General features: G+C 33.5%; 1 protein-coding gene across 1 annotated transcript in view; it reads left to right on the top strand.

The window, feature by feature from the left end:
* Nucleotides 1-18,414, top strand: part of LOC139860495 (uncharacterized) — a 105,358-nt gene extending 86,944 nt beyond the window's left edge. Inside the window, exon 6 of the mRNA XM_071849251.1 lies at nt 18,385-18,414. Within this exon, the coding sequence (XP_071705352.1) occupies nt 18,385-18,414 (30 nt within the window). The remainder of the gene's footprint in view (nt 1-18,384) is intronic.
* Nucleotides 18,415-18,635: the final 221 nt, after the last annotated feature.

Below are 18,635 nucleotides of genomic sequence, written 5' to 3'. Positions count from 1 at the left end.
GAAAGGATTACCGGAAAGAATCCAAGAAGATATAAGTTCACACGAGCCCGCCTCCATACAACAGGCATGTAGAATGGCTCACAAACTAGTGAACCAGATTGAAGAAAGAATTAAAGAACATACTGCTGAAGAGGCCAATGTGAAGCAAATCAAAAGAAAGTGGGAGGAAAACGGTGATAAGAATCACCAATACAACAACAACAGCAATTACAACAATAATCGCAACAATTATCCCAACAATCGCAACATCAATCGCAACTACAACAAACGGCCCAACAACAACAATAACAACAACAACAGCAACTACAACAATCATCCCAACAACAATAATAATCGCAACAACAACAACAATCAGAAGCAGCTATGCCAAAGGTGTGAAAAGTATCACTCGGGGTTCTGCACCAAATTTTGCAACAAGTGTAAAAGAAATGGTCATAGCGTGGCGAAGTGTGAGGTCTACGGACCAGGGGTTAATAGAACGAAAGGAACAAATGGTGTCGGAACGAGTAATGGCGGAGCAAGTAGTGTCGGAGCAAGTTATGTCAATGTAGTTTGTTATAAATGTGGAAAACCGGGCCACATTATTAGAAATTGCCCGAACCAGGAGAACACGAATGGACAAGGCCGCGGAAGAGTTTTCAATATTAATGCGGCAGAGGCACAAGAAGACCCGGAGCTTGTTACGGGTACGTTTCTTATTGACAATAAATCTGCTTACGTTTTATTTGATTCGGGTGCGGATAGAAGCTATATGAGTAGAGATTTTTGTGCTAAATTAAGTTGTCCATTGACGCCTTTGGATAGTAAATTTTTACTCGAATTAGCAAATGGTAAATTAATTTCAGCAGATAATATATGTCGAAATCGAGAAATTAAACTGGTTAGCGAAACATTTAAGATTGATTTGATACCAGTAGAGTTAGGGAGTTTTGATGTGATAATCGGTATGGACTGGTTGAAAGAAGTGAAAGCAGAGATCGTTTGTTATAAAAATGCAATTCGCATTATACGAGAAAAAGGAAAACCCTTAATGGTGTACAGAGAAAAGGGCAACACGAAGCTACATCTTATTAGTAATTTGAAGGCACAAAAACTAATAAGAAAAGGTTGCTATGCTGTTCTAGCACACGTCGAGAAAGTACAAACTGAAGAAAAGAGCATCAATGATGTTCCCATTGCAAAAGAATTTCCCGATGTATTTCCGAAAGAATTACCGGGATTACCCCCACATCGATCCGTTGAATTTCAAATAGATCTTGTACCAGGAGCTGTACCAATAGCTCGTGCTCCTTACAGACTCGCACCCAGCGAGATGAAAGAACTGCAAAGCTAATTACAAGAACTTTTAGAGCGTGGTTTCATTCGACCAAGCACATCACCGTGGGGAGCTCCTGTTTTGTTTGTCAAGAAGAAAGATGGTACATTCAGGTTGTGTATCGACTACCGAGAGTTGAACAAACTTACCATCAAGAACCGCTACCCACTACCGAGAATCGACGACTTATTTGATCAACTACAAGGCTCGTATGTTTATTCAAAGATTGACTTACGTTCCGGGTATCATCAAATGCGGGTGAAAGAATATGATATTCCAAAGACTGCTTTCAGAATACGTTACGGTCATTGCGAGTTTATGGTCATGCCATTTGGTTTAACTAATGCACCAGCTGTGTTCATGGACCTTATGAACCGAGTGTGTGGACCATACCTTGATAAGTTTGTCATTGTTTTCATTGATGACATACTTATTTACTCAAAGAATGACCAAGAACACGGTGAACATTTGAGAAAGGTGTTAGAAGTATTGAGGAAGGAAGAATTGTACGCTAAATTTTCAAAGTGTGCATTTTGGTTGGAAGAAGTTCAATTCCTCGGTCACATAGTGAACAAAAAAGGTATTAAGGTGGATCCGGCAAAGATAGAAACTGTTGAAAAGTGGAAAACCCCGAAAACTCCGAAACACATACGCCAGTTTTTAGGACTAGTTGGTTACTACAGAAGGTTCATCCAAGACTTTTTCAGAATAGCAAAACCCTTGACTGCATTAACGCATAAAGGGAAGAAATTTGAATGGAAGGATGAACAAGAGAAAGCTTTTCAGTTATTGAAGAAAAAGCTAACTACGGCACCTATATTGTCATTGCCTGAAGGGAATGATGATTTTGTGATTTATTGTGACGCATCAAAGCAAGGTCTCGATTGTGTATTAATGCAATGAACGAAGGTGATTGCTTATGCGTCTAGACAATTGAAGATTCACGAGCAAAATTATACGACGCATGATTTGGAATTAGGCGCGGTTGTTTTTGCATTAAAGACTTGGAGGCACTACTTATATGGGGTCAAAAGTATTATATATACCGACCACAAAAGTCTTCAACACATATTTAATCAGAAACAACTGAATATGAGGCAGCGTAGGTGGATTGAATTGTTGAATGATTACGACTTTGAGATTCGTTACCACCCGGGGAAGGCAAATGTGGTAGCCGATGCCTTGAGCAGGAAGGACAGAGAACCCATTCGAGTAAAATCTATGAATATAATGATTCATAATAACCTTACTACTCAAATAAAGGAGGCGCAACAAGGAGTTTTAAAAGAAGGAAATTTAAAGGATGAAATACCCAAAGGATCGGAGCAGCATCTTAATATTCGGGAAGACGGAACCCGGTATAGGGCTGAAAGGATTTGGGTACCAAAATTTGGAGATATGAGAGAAATGGTACTTAGAGAAGCTCATAAAACCAGATACTCAATACATCCTGGAACGGGGAAGATGTACAAGGATCTCAAGAAACATTTTTGGTGGCCGGGTATGAAAGCCGATGTTACTAAATACGTAGGAGAATGTTTGACGTGTTCTAAGGTCAAAGCTGAGCATCAGAAACCATCAGGTCCACTTCAACAACCCGAAATCCCGGAATGGAAATGGGAAAACATTACCATGGATTTCATCACTAAATTGCCAAGGACTGCAAGTGGTTTTGATACTATTTGGGTAATAGTTGATCGTCTCACCAAATTAGCACACTTCCTGCCAATAAGAGAAGATGACAAGATGGAGAAGTTAGCACGACTGTATTTGAAGGAAGTCGTCTCCAGACATGGAATACCAATCTCTATTATCTCTGATAGGGATGGTAGATTTATTTCAAGATTCTGGCAGACATTACAGCAAGCATTAGGAACTCGTCTAGACATGAGTACTGCCTATCATCCACAAATTGATGGGCAGAGCGAAAGGATGATACAAACGCTTGAAGACATGCTACGAGCATGTGTTATTGATTTCGGAAACAGTTGGGATCGACATCTACCGTTAGCAGAATTTTCCTACAACAACAGCTACCATTCAAGCATTGAGATGGCGCCGTTTGAAGCACTTTATAGTAGAAAGTGCAGGTCTCTGATTTGTTGGAGTGAAGTGGGGGATAGACAGATTACGGGTCCGAAGATTATACAAGAAACTACTGAGAAGATCATCCAAATTCAACAACGGTTGAAAACCGCCCAAAGTCGACAAAAGAGCTACGCTGACATTAAAAGAAAAGATATAGAATTTGAAATTGGAGAGATGGTCATGCTTAAAGTTGCACCTTGGAAAGGCGTTGTTCGATTTGGTAAACGAGGGAAATTAAATCCAAGGTATATTGGACCATTCAAGATTATTGATCGTGTCGGACCAGTAGCTTACCGACTTGAGTTACCTCAACAACTCGCGGCTGTACATAACACTTTCTACGTCTCTAATTTGAAGAAATGTTTTGCTAAAGAAGATCTCACTATTCCGTTAGATGAAATCCAAATCAACGAAAAACTTCAATTCATCGAAGAACCCGTCGAAATAATGGATCATGAGGTTAAAAGACTTAAGCAAAACAAGATACCAATTGTTAAGGTTCGATGGAATGCTCGTAGAGGACCCGAGTTCACCTGGGAGCGTGAAGATCAGATGAAGAAGAAATACCCACATCTATTTCCAGAAGATTCGTCAACACCTTCAACAGCTTAAAATTTCGGGACGAAATTTATTTAACGGGTAGGTACTGTAGTGACCCGAACTTTTCCATGTTTATATATATTAATTGAGATTGATATTTACATGATTAAATTTTTCCAACATGTTAAGCAATCAAACTTGTTAAGACTTGATTAATTGAAATATGTTTCATATAGACAATTGACCACCCAAGTTGACCGGCGATTCACGAACGTTAAAACTTGTAAAAACGACATGACGATATATATATGGATATACATATGGTTAACATGAGATTATGATAAGTAAGTATCTCCATAAGTATATTAACAATGAGTTATATACATATAAACAAGACTACTAACTTAAGGATTTCGAAACGAGACATATATGTAACGATTATCGTTGTAACGACATTTAAATGTATATATATCATATTAAGATATATTAATATATCATAATATTATGATAATATAATAATTTAACATCTCATTAGATATAATAAACAATGGGTTAACAACATTAATTGAGATCGTTAACTTAAAGGTTTCAAAACAACACTTACATGTAACGACTAACGATGACTTAACGACTCAGTTAAAATGTATATACATGTAGTGTATTTAGATGTATTAAAATACTTTTGGAAGACTTTAAGACATATATCAAAACACTCATACTTAACAAATGGTTACAGTTACTTTCCCATTCTTTTCTTTCATCAAGAATTCTAGTCGTATTCTTACCCGTATTATACACAGCTTCAAAACGTAGTTACTATGGGTATATACCAATAGGAACTAGCATGGGATTCCATTCTTGATTATGTCATGTATGACTAATCAATTTTAACTTCTACCATGAGCTAGTCAACTAACTAGAACTCTTTTTAACCCCACTCACCACTCACCAATTACCACTCATCATTCACTCCATTTCACTTCCAATTCTCTTTCTAATTCTCTCTCAACACACCCGCACTATTATGAACGTATTTTTCCAGTAGTTAATCATCATCTTCATCAAAAATCACTTCAAGAATCAAGCTATAATCATCATAGGAAGAACACTTCAAGAACACTTCAAAAACCCCTTCAAGTTTACTAATTTACTTCCAAGCTTTCTAATCCATTCCAAGTAATCATCTAAGATCAAGAAACCTTTGTTATATACAGTAGGTTATCTTTCTTATTCAAGGTAATATTCATATTCAAACTTTGATTCAATTTCTATAACTATAAACTATCTTAATTCGAGTAAAAATCTTACTTGAACTTGTTTTTGTGTCATGATCCTACTTCAAGAACTTTCAAGCCATCCAAGATCCTTTGAAGCTAGATCATTTCTTGTCACTTCTAGTAGGTTTACCTACTAAACTTGAGGTAGTAATGATGTTCATAACATCATTCGATTCATATATATAAAACTATCTTATTCGAAGGTTTAAACTCGTAATCACTAGAACATAGTTTAGTTAATTCTAAACTTGTTCGCAAACAAAAGTTAATCCTTCTAACTTGACTTTTAAAATTAACTAAACACATGTTCTATATCTATATGATATGCTAACTTAATGATTTAAAACCTGGAAACACGAAAAACACCGTAAAACCGGATTTACGCCGTCGTAGTAACACCGCGGGCTGTTTTGGGTTAGTTAATTAAAAACTATGATAAACTTTGATTTAAAAGTTGTTATTATGAGAAAATGATTTTTATTATGAACATGAAACTATATCCAAAAATTATGGTTAAACTCAAAGTGGAAGTATGTTTTCTAAAATGGTCATCTAGACGTCGTTCTTTCGACTGAAATGACTACCTTTACAAAAATGACTTGTAACTTATTCTTCCGACTATAAACCTATACTTTTTCTGTTTATATCCATAAAATAGAGTTCAATATGAAACCATAGCAATTTGATTCACTCAAAACGGATTTAAAATGAAGAAGTTATGGGTAAAACAAGATTGGATAATTTTTCTCATTTTAGCTACGTGAAAATTGGTAACAAATCTATTCCAACCATAACTTAATCAACTTGTATTATATATTATGTAATATTGAGATGCCATAGACACGTATACAATGTTTCGACCTATCATGTTGACACATCTATATATATTTCGGAACAACCATAGACACTATATGTGAATGTTGGAGTTAGCTATACAGGGTTGAGGTTGATTCCAAAATATATATAGTTTGAGTTGTGATCAATACTGAGATACGTATACACTGGGTCGTGGATTGATTCAAGATAATATTTATCGATTTATTTCTGTACATCTAACTGTGGACAACTAGTTGTAGGTTACTAACGAGGACAGCTGACTTAATAAACTTAAAACATCAAAATATATTAAAAGTGTTGTAAATATATTTTGAACATACTTTAATATATATGTATATATTGTTATAGGTTCGTGAATCAACAGTGGCCAAGTCTTATTTCTCGACGAAGTAAAAATCTGTGAAAGTGAGTTATAGTCCCACTTTTAAAATCTAATATTTTTGGGATGAGAATACATGCAGGTTTATAAATGATTTACAAAATAGACACAAGTACGTGAAACTACATTCTATGGTTGAATTATCAAAATCGAATATGCCCCTCTTTATTAAGTCTGGTAATCTAAGAATTAGGGAACAGACACCCTAATTGACGCGAATCCTAAAGATAGATCTATTGGGCCTAACAAACCCCATCCAAAGTACCGGATGCTTTAGTAAACTCTAATGTACCTGATTCTACATCATTTATCTTCGTTCGACATGACGATTATGTAAACTCTAATGTTTTAGAGATTATGTATCATAGTTCTAATCGTAAATCTAATGAGTTTAATATCACATTGACTCATTAAATCTATAATTACATCTGAAGAAAATATATATGTAAATATATTTTCATAAAGATTGTGATTAAAAATTCTTTCGTACAAACTGTTAATGGTAAAAATATTTTAACGGGTAGGTAATACTCGAGAAATATTTAAGATTTCACATTAATAAGTTACATTGTACAGTCTTCGAATCTGATTCAACGGTCAATTACCATCCTACCTACATCTATCGATATACGAATCCGTTCACCACAGAATAACCATTTCCATTCAAATTTCATATTTGGATTTTGATCTATCAGAATCCAACAAGTGGCATAATGAAGAAAACATTTGACGGAATAAAATTTGTTAGAAACAAACAAATTAACTATGAGAAATTTTGTTAAGAATCCACGCTAACAAAATCCTAGCTAACTGTTCCTAGCTAACTGTGGACTAATCAACTAAGGACTAACAACAATGGACAATTAAAATGATTTATTATATTAATTATAACATATGAAACTAAACAATTCTTCAAGTTTGCCACTTGATTTCATCTTAAATCTCATTTGTATCTTGACGATTCCAATCTGCGTTCAAACCTTTCGTAATTCTTGAAAACACCTCAATCGAGAGGATGAACCAACCGCATTTCATCTACGGGAGAAAAGATTGATGCATATAGTCATACACCTGAAAACACTCGGAACTTGAGAAAACGTTTAACACGTATCTGCGCTAGCTCCTTTGGCGATGTTATTACCAAAAAATCACTTTGCAAACCCTTTTCAAAGTAGCCAATTTTGTCACAGCTTCAGCAAATCAACTTCGACTTTTCATTCGAACAAATCATATTATAACTCTGATATATAAGTTGCCCTTCATCATCGTTACCGGAGAACCTTTTATATTCCACCATATTACCATCAGCGTTTAATCATCTAAAAACACAATTCTCCTGAAACCACCTCGAATTGATAACCGATGATTCAGATACCGTAGCATTAAATGCAGAGGAAACAGAAAAATTGTAGATGGTCTAAACGGCCAAAAGTTGATGATAAATAAAGGAGTGTTAGGAACGCTCGATAGAAAATTTGGTACTGAAAAACAGATTGAGCAAACCATGAAGGAGACCAAGGCCAAATATAAGGACCATACAATATATTCAAAGAAACCAGGAAATTCTAGATCCAATGAAACCTTCAACTAATATCTAGCTCCGTACTCATGTTAAAATCTTGCGGAAAATCTTTCTTCATCAATCATCGAACTTAGAAATTCCAAAATATCATCATAAATATTTTCGATATTTCTGAGGATATTTTCATAAATATTCTCGTCCGAAATTATTTATCTTTTCGTGCTATCTATATTACATTATAAAGGAAACTACTTTAGTTTCTAAATTTCTTTAAAATTCGAGTTTAAATTATGAATGTTATTGAAGTAGTGTTGGGAACTGAAGCATGAGTTAGTATAATATAATGACACTTGATCAACGTGATTATATTACAGTGAGTCATGCTGAGTTTCTAATGGAACGTGATGATTCACAGATCATAACGTCATCATGTGCCATGTTACACGACTCTTACATTCTACCTAATCTCCAAGTATATCAAGAACATATATTGTTAATAGTTATATCTTTTCAGATATTCTAGTAATTTAAAAAATCAAGATCGTGCCATTACGATTTCCTTCTAGAACATTAACTATGTTCATTTCAAAATCCATATCTACGAATTCCGGACCATTATTCGCTTGACTTGAAGTCGGGAAGAGGAGACGAAAGTATGGAACTCTTGAATATAAAGAAAATATAAAGCTCGACAACAACACATAAATTACAAACCGTGCATATCAATACGTATTACAACGTAAAGGCACGGGAGAATTAAAAATACTATAACCCCAAGGTAATAGTAAAAGTAAATAAAATTCTCCGGTGGTAGATGAAAAAGAAGAATAACAGATATGAAAGTTAAGAGTATATAAAGAATCAGAACCGGATGAAGCATATTGACGAATGTTTTAAAGTATGAATTGAGGGAGGAAGAACAGAAGTTGGGAGCTGTGGAAATAAGAAAACAAAGAGGGTGGATATATAGTAAAAAATATCCAACAGGGCAATCGAAATAGATCATCGCATTTAATTAAAGAGATCCTAATTTCCTTAAACCTCGAAGAATCAGATCTTATTGATTTCTAAGATTTTCTTTTGAATCCCTTAAATTCTGAAATTCAACCATGACTAGTCAAAAGTTATGATGAAACTTGCCTTTCTCATTTCACTATTTTGTGATAGCTTCACTCGTACACTTCACCTAAACGAATTGTTTTATCCATATTACTCAATGACGATAAAACTCTATTTATCAACTCATATTCGTCATGAAAATATTTTTATTGTTAGCCATGACCACCTCACTCAAATTTCGGGACGAAATTTCTTTAACGGGTAGGTACTGTGATGACCCGGGAATTTCCGACCAAATTTAAACTTAATCTTTATATCTTTACGACATGATAAGCAAAGTCTGTTATCCTGAGTCTCAAAATTTTTGAACTATTTTCTTGCATTCATTTAACTTCGACCATTCTCGACGATTCACGAACAACTATCTGTAAATAAATAAATAAATAAATAAATAAATAAATATATATATATATATATATATATATATATATATATATATATATATATATATATATATGAATAATTAGATATAATTTCTATACATAATTATTATGTGAATATTGTAATAAGTTATAAGTATTATATGTAGGACATTAAAATAATTACTCATATGTAAATAATTACAAGATAAAATATAATATTGTAATAACATAATTATTACCTTCATTATGATTATTACTACTAATATCAATATTTGTATTATCAATATTACTATTATTATTATTAATGTTATAATTATAATTAATAAACTCCTAATAAATATTAGGGTTATCAAAATTAAGATTTTAAAAATAAATGTTATAATAAGAATGGTTGAGGTTATAAACTAGTTAGGAGTTAAATAGATTATTAATTATTATTATCATTAAATATCATTGATATCATTTTTATTATTGGTATTATTTTGACTATTATTTTTGTTATTATTAGTATTTTTATTAACTAGTAATATTATCAGTATTATTCTTATTAAAATAATTATTATTAAATAGTATTATTATTATTATTATTATACTTATATATATTATACTAATATCTAAAATGAAAAATAGTTAAATATGCGGTTTAACTTGTTACAAATCATTCTCAATATATATTCCATCACTATCTACTACAATTCAATATAAAGATCCAACAGACAGATTACAAAATCAGTTGCACATCCAAATCAACTTTACATTTATTTATTTTTCCTTCTTTCTTCTTTTCTTCATTCCCTGTCCTTCCTCCAAGATGATGTCGACCACCAATACTATCCACCAATATGTTTCTGTAACTATCACACTGTATTTGATTTTCAATATTCGTACAAATCATAATTCAATCAAAAGAATAATCCAAGATTTTGTTAGCCATCTATATCATCTAAAGGGTATGAATCTGCTTTATCATGCTTTATATAATTAAATATACTGATAGAAAAGAGATACAAAAATAAATTTATCGTCTCTTGAGTTACTTGTGCCATCTCAATCGTTTCATTTTCTTCAACAAACACCCAACAACCAACATTAACCCACCGCACCACCTTGCTCGAGTAAATTTATATTTATGTTGTAATCATTCTCAAACCGTCACCATATTATTCAATCATACTAAAACCCACTAATAATTTCATCTATCATATTCTATATCTATATATTATACACATTCACTTACACATGAAACCACCTAGCTTGATCATCTTAGAACAACTATGAATCGCCATGACCTCGAGCCATCATCAAAATTTCTATTGTTTTTCTGCTGCAACCATATTTGAATTGTCTCTATTCCGGTACGCTTCTGTTTGTTTTGATCGACACCTAAACATCCACGATCACAATCTTGCATTGAACAACCTCCATAACCGCCACCTTCCTTATTTTATCTTCTTCTTCTTCTTTTCTCTTCTCTTAGTTACTGCTGCGTAGTTTTACTTCCTTCTCCTGTTTCGTAAATCGTAACGCTCAATCACATATATTTTTGTTTTGAACAAACCATCTCAAACTTTGTTTTGTCTTTCAAGTATTTTTACTACAATTTGATAATCAATGATATTATATCTTGAAAGTGATTGCCACTATAAAAGACTTCTACTACTTCTCTTTCTTTGCCGAAAATTACTAATCATCCTCCCCCACTTGTTGATTAAAATAGTGTGATACATAAAGTAAAATAGTGTGATACATAAAGAACGGAGAGTGAGGATTAGGTATGATTAAGATAATGATTTGGTGTGCTTCTTTTAAATTAATGGTCAACAATCTCAACCAAGCAACCCCACTTGATTTAGAAAAGAGAAGATAATGTAAGTGACGTGTGTTTTTTTGCCAAACGAATTCCAGCTAGCGTTCAATTTAAAAATCATAATACAACTTGGGCCACCATATTTTCTTTTGAACCATGAACACATTTTTTCTTTTTGACCGCGAAATTTATTCGTTCTGTTGAGATTGAGGTGAAACGGTAGAATGATGAGGTATATGGAGATAGATGATATTGATAACAATTTGGGCTGTAAACGAGCTATTATTGAGCAGCCATGTACCTGGGCCGATAACTTTCTGAAGGTAATATTGGGCCACGGTTGCAAAACCAACTTTCTAGCTCGATGTCACACACACACACTTGTTTCAAACTATAGTGATAATTTTGATGTTAAGAAGTGATGAAGGTAATTATGATTTTAGATAATGATTAGTGATGAAATAAAGTTATAATGATGGTAATATATCATGGAAATAATCGGATAAATGATCATGGATTATGATCATGATTAAACTGTAAAAAGATTTCGATTAAAATTAATGAAGAGGAAGAAGAATGGAAACAGAAAGGAACTAGTTAATTACATATGGGTTAGAAGTTATAACAGAAAAACAGATTTGGAGGAGTGGTTTAGGATGTTGGGATTAAGCGAGAGGTCTCGGGTTTGAGCCCGGCTTGGTGCAATTTTTTTAAAACTGACTCCTAAGGTAGTTTTATACTTTTAAAAATTATTATTATTATTAATATTATTATTATTATCCTTAGGTATTTCTACAATTATTAATTTTACAAAACAAAAGATATATATGTAAATATATTATTACATAAAATATACTAATATTACATAAAATTATGTTTCAACTAATATTATTGATATAACATTAATTAAATATCAAATAAGTATCATAATATATTATAAGAATAATTAATACATAACAAATATATAAACTTAATTGATTTATACTATAATGTGTTAATACTTGATATAGGTTCGTGAATCCGAGGCCAACCCTGCATTGTTCAATGTCGTCATATGTATTTTTACTACAAAATACAGTATTGTGAGTTTCATTTGCTCCCTTTTACTCTTTACGTTTTTGGGCTGAGAATACATGCAAATGCTTTATTAACTGTTTTACAATATTTATATGCGTGAGTTTCATTTACCTTTTTACCCTTTATATTTTTGGGCTGAGAATACATGCGCAACTTTTATAACTATTTTACGAAATAGACACAAGTAATCGAAATTACGTTCTATGGTTGAATGATCGAAACTGAATATGCCCCTTTTTATTAAGTCTGGTAATCTAAGAATTAGGGAACAGACACCCTAATTGACGCGAACTCTAAAGATAGATCTATCGGGCCCAACAAGCCCCATCCAAAGTACCGGATGCTTTAGTACTTCGAAATTTATATCATGTCCGAAGGAGGATCCCGGAATGATGGGGATATTCTTATATGCATATTGTGAATGTCGGTTACCAGGTGTTCAATCCATATGAATGATATTTTTGTCTCTATGCATGGGACGTATGATTATGAGAAATGGAAGTATGAAATCTTGTGGTCTATTAAAATTATGAAATGATTCTTTATGATAAATAATGAACTCACCAACCTTTTGGTTGACACTTTAAAGCATGTTTATTCTCAGGTACGAAAGAAATCTTCCGCTGTGCATTTGCTCATATTAGAGATATTACTTGGAGTCATTCATGACATATTTCAAAAGATGTTGCATTCGAGTCGTTGAGTTCATCAAGATTATTATTAAGTCAATTACATTTGGATATATTATGAAATGCTTTACATGCCTGTCAACTGTCGATGTAACGAAAGTTTGTCTTTTAAAAACGAATGCAATGTTTGTAAAATTTATCATATAGAGGTCAATTACCTCGCGATGTAATCAACTGTTATGAATCGTTTGTAATCGATATGGACTTCGTCCGGATGGATTAGGACGGGTCTCTACAGTTCATACCATAACATTCACAAATAAACGCGCCATATACATGAACGTATAATTATTCCACTCACCTTGTCACAAGGATGATGATTTAGCACTTCCGAGCTTCAATGCAATGTACCTAAATCATTAAGTGCACATTCAATTTCACAACTACTGGGATTAACCACAATATTCCCACTTGAGCATTTAATGACCTAATTTGCATTAAATGACTCAACTACTAACTACCGCCCATAAATGGCCAAGACTCGACTTTAATCACTAAGACTAGTGAAGTAAAGTCTATTAACTTCAATTAACACAAAACTTAGGGTAATCCATACCCATTTCATCTAATTAGGTCAACTAGTACATTTTGACCCGTTTTATATCACTTAAACCCACAATCATGTCAAACTTACCCATTAACACTTCTTTCATAATTCTTAAAGTGCATTAGTGACTAACAACACTAATTTACACTTACGACCTCAAATCACAAGGCCAAAACCATAAATAGTGGCTATTAGGGTTCCATTACAACAACATAACCCAACTCACCCATTTTACCCTCAAACGGGTCATACAAATCTCTAGTAACCCAAACCCTAGCCATTAACCAATTAAAACTTAAAACACAAGGTTAGAACTTACCAAGACTATCTTCTTGTAGCTAGTAACAAGGAGAACAACTTTAAATATCGCTCCTAGGTTTGATTCACAAATCTCCAACTCCAAATTTCAAGATTAAACTAAGTGGGTTTTGTGTTTTGGGAGAGAAATTGGAAAGAAAATGGAAAAAGGAAATGAAATAAATGGATGTGTGGTGGAGAGTTAATGCTCCCATCAGATTTACATGTCAAATTACCATTTTGTCCCTTAAAGTCATTCAATTTAAGCTAAAACCGGAATCAGAACTGCAGAACTGTAGCGGCGCGGCCATAATCGTCGCGGCGCGACACATAAAGGGAAAATGGACCCTTCTTAACCCAATCTCTAATCCAGGTTTGCTTTGCTTGTCGCGTCGCGGCCCAATTCGTCGCGGCGCGGCGCGGCATTAGCCTGATCCTGGTCACTTCGACCATTTAACACAAACCAAGGTTCCAACAACTAGCCCACCTCATTTGCTCTTCCTATTCACGACTAAGTTTTAACCTTAAGTCTCACACGACTCAACGCCATCGCGACACATCAATATACACGCTCACGCACGCATTCTCAAATATATATACATATACATATATATATATACACACACATACATGCACTAACTCATAAACTAACACTTTGGCTCATTTAATCACATAAACGAACAAGTTATAATTGTGCTAATAATTAAGTTTGTACCTTTAAGTAAGCACGGGAAAACGGGATGTTACAGATGTGTCGTCATAAACCAATTCATAAATACCATTCAAAGGTGAAGCCTTAAAATAGAACACATTATCTAAATAAACATGGATATCATCATTAATGAAATTAAGATTAAAACCATATTGTTTCAAACGGGATACAGAAATAATGTTTCGAGATAAATCGGGTGCATACAAAATATTTTTCAAAATAAGCTCCAAACCACTTGGAAGCTTCAAAACAAAGTCTCCTTGAGCTTTCACTTGAACCCTTGCTCCATTTCCCATGAAGAGACTTGTTGTTCCCGCATCTTGATTACTTCTTTTGAACACCTGCAAAGAATTGCAAATATGAGTTGCACATCCTGTGTCTAATACCCATGTATTAGAAGAAGTAATACTAAGCTCAACGTATACCATATATACATTACCTGAGGGTTTCCCTGCATCCCTCTTTTCTTTCAACTCCTTTAGATAGATCGGGCAGTTGCGTTTTCAGTGACCCATCTCACCGCAGCCAAAGCACGGATCTTCTTTGGGGTTTGCTTTACCAGCAACCTTTTGCTTCTTGTTATTATTGGTTGGGGTAACCATCTTCCCCTTTCCCTTGCCCTTGCCTTGATAGGCGGGTCCTTTCCTCTTAGCCACCTTTGGCTTAGAAGTGTTATTGTTTTTGGACCCGCCTTCATTGATCATAAACACGGGTGAAGCCCTTTTACCCATGCTTGCTTCGGCCGCCTTAAGCATGGCATGTAATTCGCCAATGCTCTTATCCCAACCATTCATATTGTAATTCAATACGAATGTGTCAATCCTTTTTGACAAAGAATTAAGGATAAGGTCTGTGGCTAATTCATTAGACACGTTGCAATTTAGACGGTTCGCTCGATCAATTAGGCTTTTCATCTTAAGGACATAAGATGAAACGGATTGGGTGTCGTCCATCCGACATGCATGAAGCGCTCGAACCGTTTCGAAGCGCTCGATATGAGCTTGTTGAAGGAACATCTTCTTCAATTGTGTGATCATGTCATATGCACTATGATGCTTGAAGTCCTTTTGGAGTTCGGGTATCATAGTCCCAAGCATAAGGCAAGCGACTTGCACTGAATCGGTGCAATACTTATCCCAATAAGCGATGCATTCCGTATCATCCTCGTCGGGTTGATCTGGAATAGGGTCTTCCAACACATACGCCCTATCCTTAAGTTTGAGGACAATTCTTAGATTGCGAAACCAATCTATGAAATTCGTATGGTTGAGTTTTTCCTTTTTGAGGATTGACCTCAACGATAGGTTGTTAAAGTTGATTGGTGCATTTGGAATGTTGTTGTTATTGGCGGCCATCTACAAAATTTAACAAAGTTGTTTAAGTATCAATTTTAATTTAAAATCAATACCCTTTAAATCCAATTGATATTTATTAAATTTTAGAATCCAACGGTAAACCAAATTTCGGTTAGGTGACCTTTATCCCGTCATTTGATTTAGCTAGGTAGTCATTATATGACAATTGCAATCCTTTGGCAACTTCTAAGTTATGGAATCATGCAATCCTTTTGCATGGCATATTTATTCCATCAACGCATATTTGTTCCTCATGCTTCGGTGACCCTAAGTTCATGATTCCCAAATCAAGTCGTCCTACTTGTGTAAACGTGTAAATTTAACATACAAGTGGTTAGGTGACCTTTATCCCACAAGTGTGCAAAATTCACCTTAATCATATTAGTTTGCTCATAACGGTTAGGTGACCTTTATCCCATTATGAGTTCCCTAATTATTATTAAGTGTCACACAAAAGGATGGCGTTTAACTTGTTTGCCTTGTTAATTAAGTTTTCATTATTTCTATTTTAAAGAAAACTTTTATGACATACACCAACATGCATTTAGTGTATGGTACATATGAAAAACCATTTTCATGTCTTGTAATTAAGCCAATTACTTGATATAAACCATTTTATATATATGATCCTTATCATGTTCTTAATAACCGTTTATTAATGTCCTTTTAGCCATTTTTAATTTAACCATTTAAATTGTCATTTTGCATGTCGTTAATAAAGTCTAATTTAACCAATTAAATTGTCATTTTGCTTGTTGTTAACTTGTGATTTACTTGTAGCAACCAAACATACAAACACAATAAACAACCATGCATGCAAAACAAATATGTTCACAATCAAGCCAATTTGGTAGACATTTGTTTAGCCGAAAATAAATGCCACCGGTTAAGGGGTTATAACACAAAGTAGGAGATTTCAAAATCTCCCACTTAATCTTGTATCTTCCTTGTATTCATCTTGCATCTTCATCTTTTACAAAAAATCTATCCTAATACATTTTTTCTAAAAAATGAAAATACAACATAATCTATTTTACATACCAAATATAAAATAAATTACATCACCAAATGAATAAATATTACAAAACAAATGAATGAATTAATATTACATACCAAATGAATGAATTAAATCAACCAAATATTCAACCATTCAAACACAAGGTCAAGGCTTAGATTGTGAACATCATCATACAACCAAACATGACCAAAATGGAAGAATCCAAACCCATTTTTGGGTCTCCCAAATTCGGCCAAAAAAAGAGAACCCACCCAAACATATAATTTTTACATTTTACTTTCATGCATGTACATAAAATGCAAAATATATAGTGAGTTTAATAACCATCTCGAAGCATATTTCAACAACTTCGGCTCTAGATACCATTGTTGGGATTTAACAAGTTCATAATATACTTAAACATTTTAAGAATCAAATAAAGCGGAAGCATGTAAATTACCATTTTAGAACTTTGTATATCTTTAACCTTTTAAAGTTAAATCCCAAGTAGGATCAAGTTGTGAAACATACTTACAAACTACAAGAAAGAAAGGAGTTTATACCTATTCCAAGCTTGGTAGTGAGTGATGAAGATGATGATGAATGGAGCTCCAAAAGATGAAGCCTCAAGTTGTAATATCCCAAGCTTTTAACCCCAACACCCTTGCTTTTAGTTAGGATTTCTTAGACACTTAAATGAGCTTGCAAAAATAAATTTAAGAACCTCCTTTTGCCAAGAAAAGGCCGCCAGAATCAGCAAGAAATGGGAGAGTGCAGAATTTTTTTGCTTGTTACTTGATGTGTTTTGCATGTGTGTGTTGGTCTTGCAAATGCCTTGGTACATATGCCTCTTAAAAATGGAATTAACCACTCAAATGGCTAGTCAAAAGCATGCTCACTTCACTTCCAATGCCACTCACATTATTATAAAATGGTTTTATAAACTTACACATTTTATAAACTTGATTTTATAAAATTACATTTCATAAAACATATTTTATAAACTTGCATTTTATAAAATATGTATACTTATTTATAAAACCCATTTTATGAAATTCCATATTATATGTTATGTTTACTTTATTTTATAAAACCTATTTTATAAAATGTAACACAACTTTATTAATTATTTAACCTATAAATAATTAAATTCTTATTAAATAAATTATTCCATAATTTATATACACATCAAGTAATATTATTTTAGAAAACCATTTTTCTTAAATTCCAAGTGTCGCGTGATTTAATCAACGATCCAATCGTTAAGAGCAAAATACGATTAAGGTGTCGGCAAGCTTGCTAGTGGGTATGACCCGACTTGAATCAAAACATATCAGCCATATTAATTGAATCAAAACATATCAGCCATATTAATTTAATATGTCACTCGGGCATACGAAATACCTTCAACATCTACATCCTTTTCTATATCTATTAATGGCAATTTACATGGGTATTTTAAAGATGGTCATGGGTTACGACAAGGAGACTTGATGTCGCCGTATCTATTTATAATGGTCATGGAGATTCTTACCTTATTGATTCAGCGCAATATAAGGATGAATGAGGAGTTCCGTTATCACCCAAAGTGCGAGAAACTAAAGATAATGAATGTTTGTTTCGCTGATGATCTTTTCATCTTTTCTCATGCTAATCTTGTTTCAATAAAGGTTATAGCCGATACATTAGAGGAGTTTAAAAAATGTTCAGGGTTG

The sequence above is a fragment of the Rutidosis leptorrhynchoides genome, chromosome 7, assembly GCF_046630445.1.
Source record: "Rutidosis leptorrhynchoides isolate AG116_Rl617_1_P2 chromosome 7, CSIRO_AGI_Rlap_v1, whole genome shotgun sequence".
NCBI lineage: Eukaryota > Viridiplantae > Streptophyta > Magnoliopsida > Asterales > Asteraceae > Rutidosis > Rutidosis leptorrhynchoides.
Note: the sequence above shows the minus strand (reverse complement) of the source record. Positions and strands in the feature narration are given on the sequence as shown.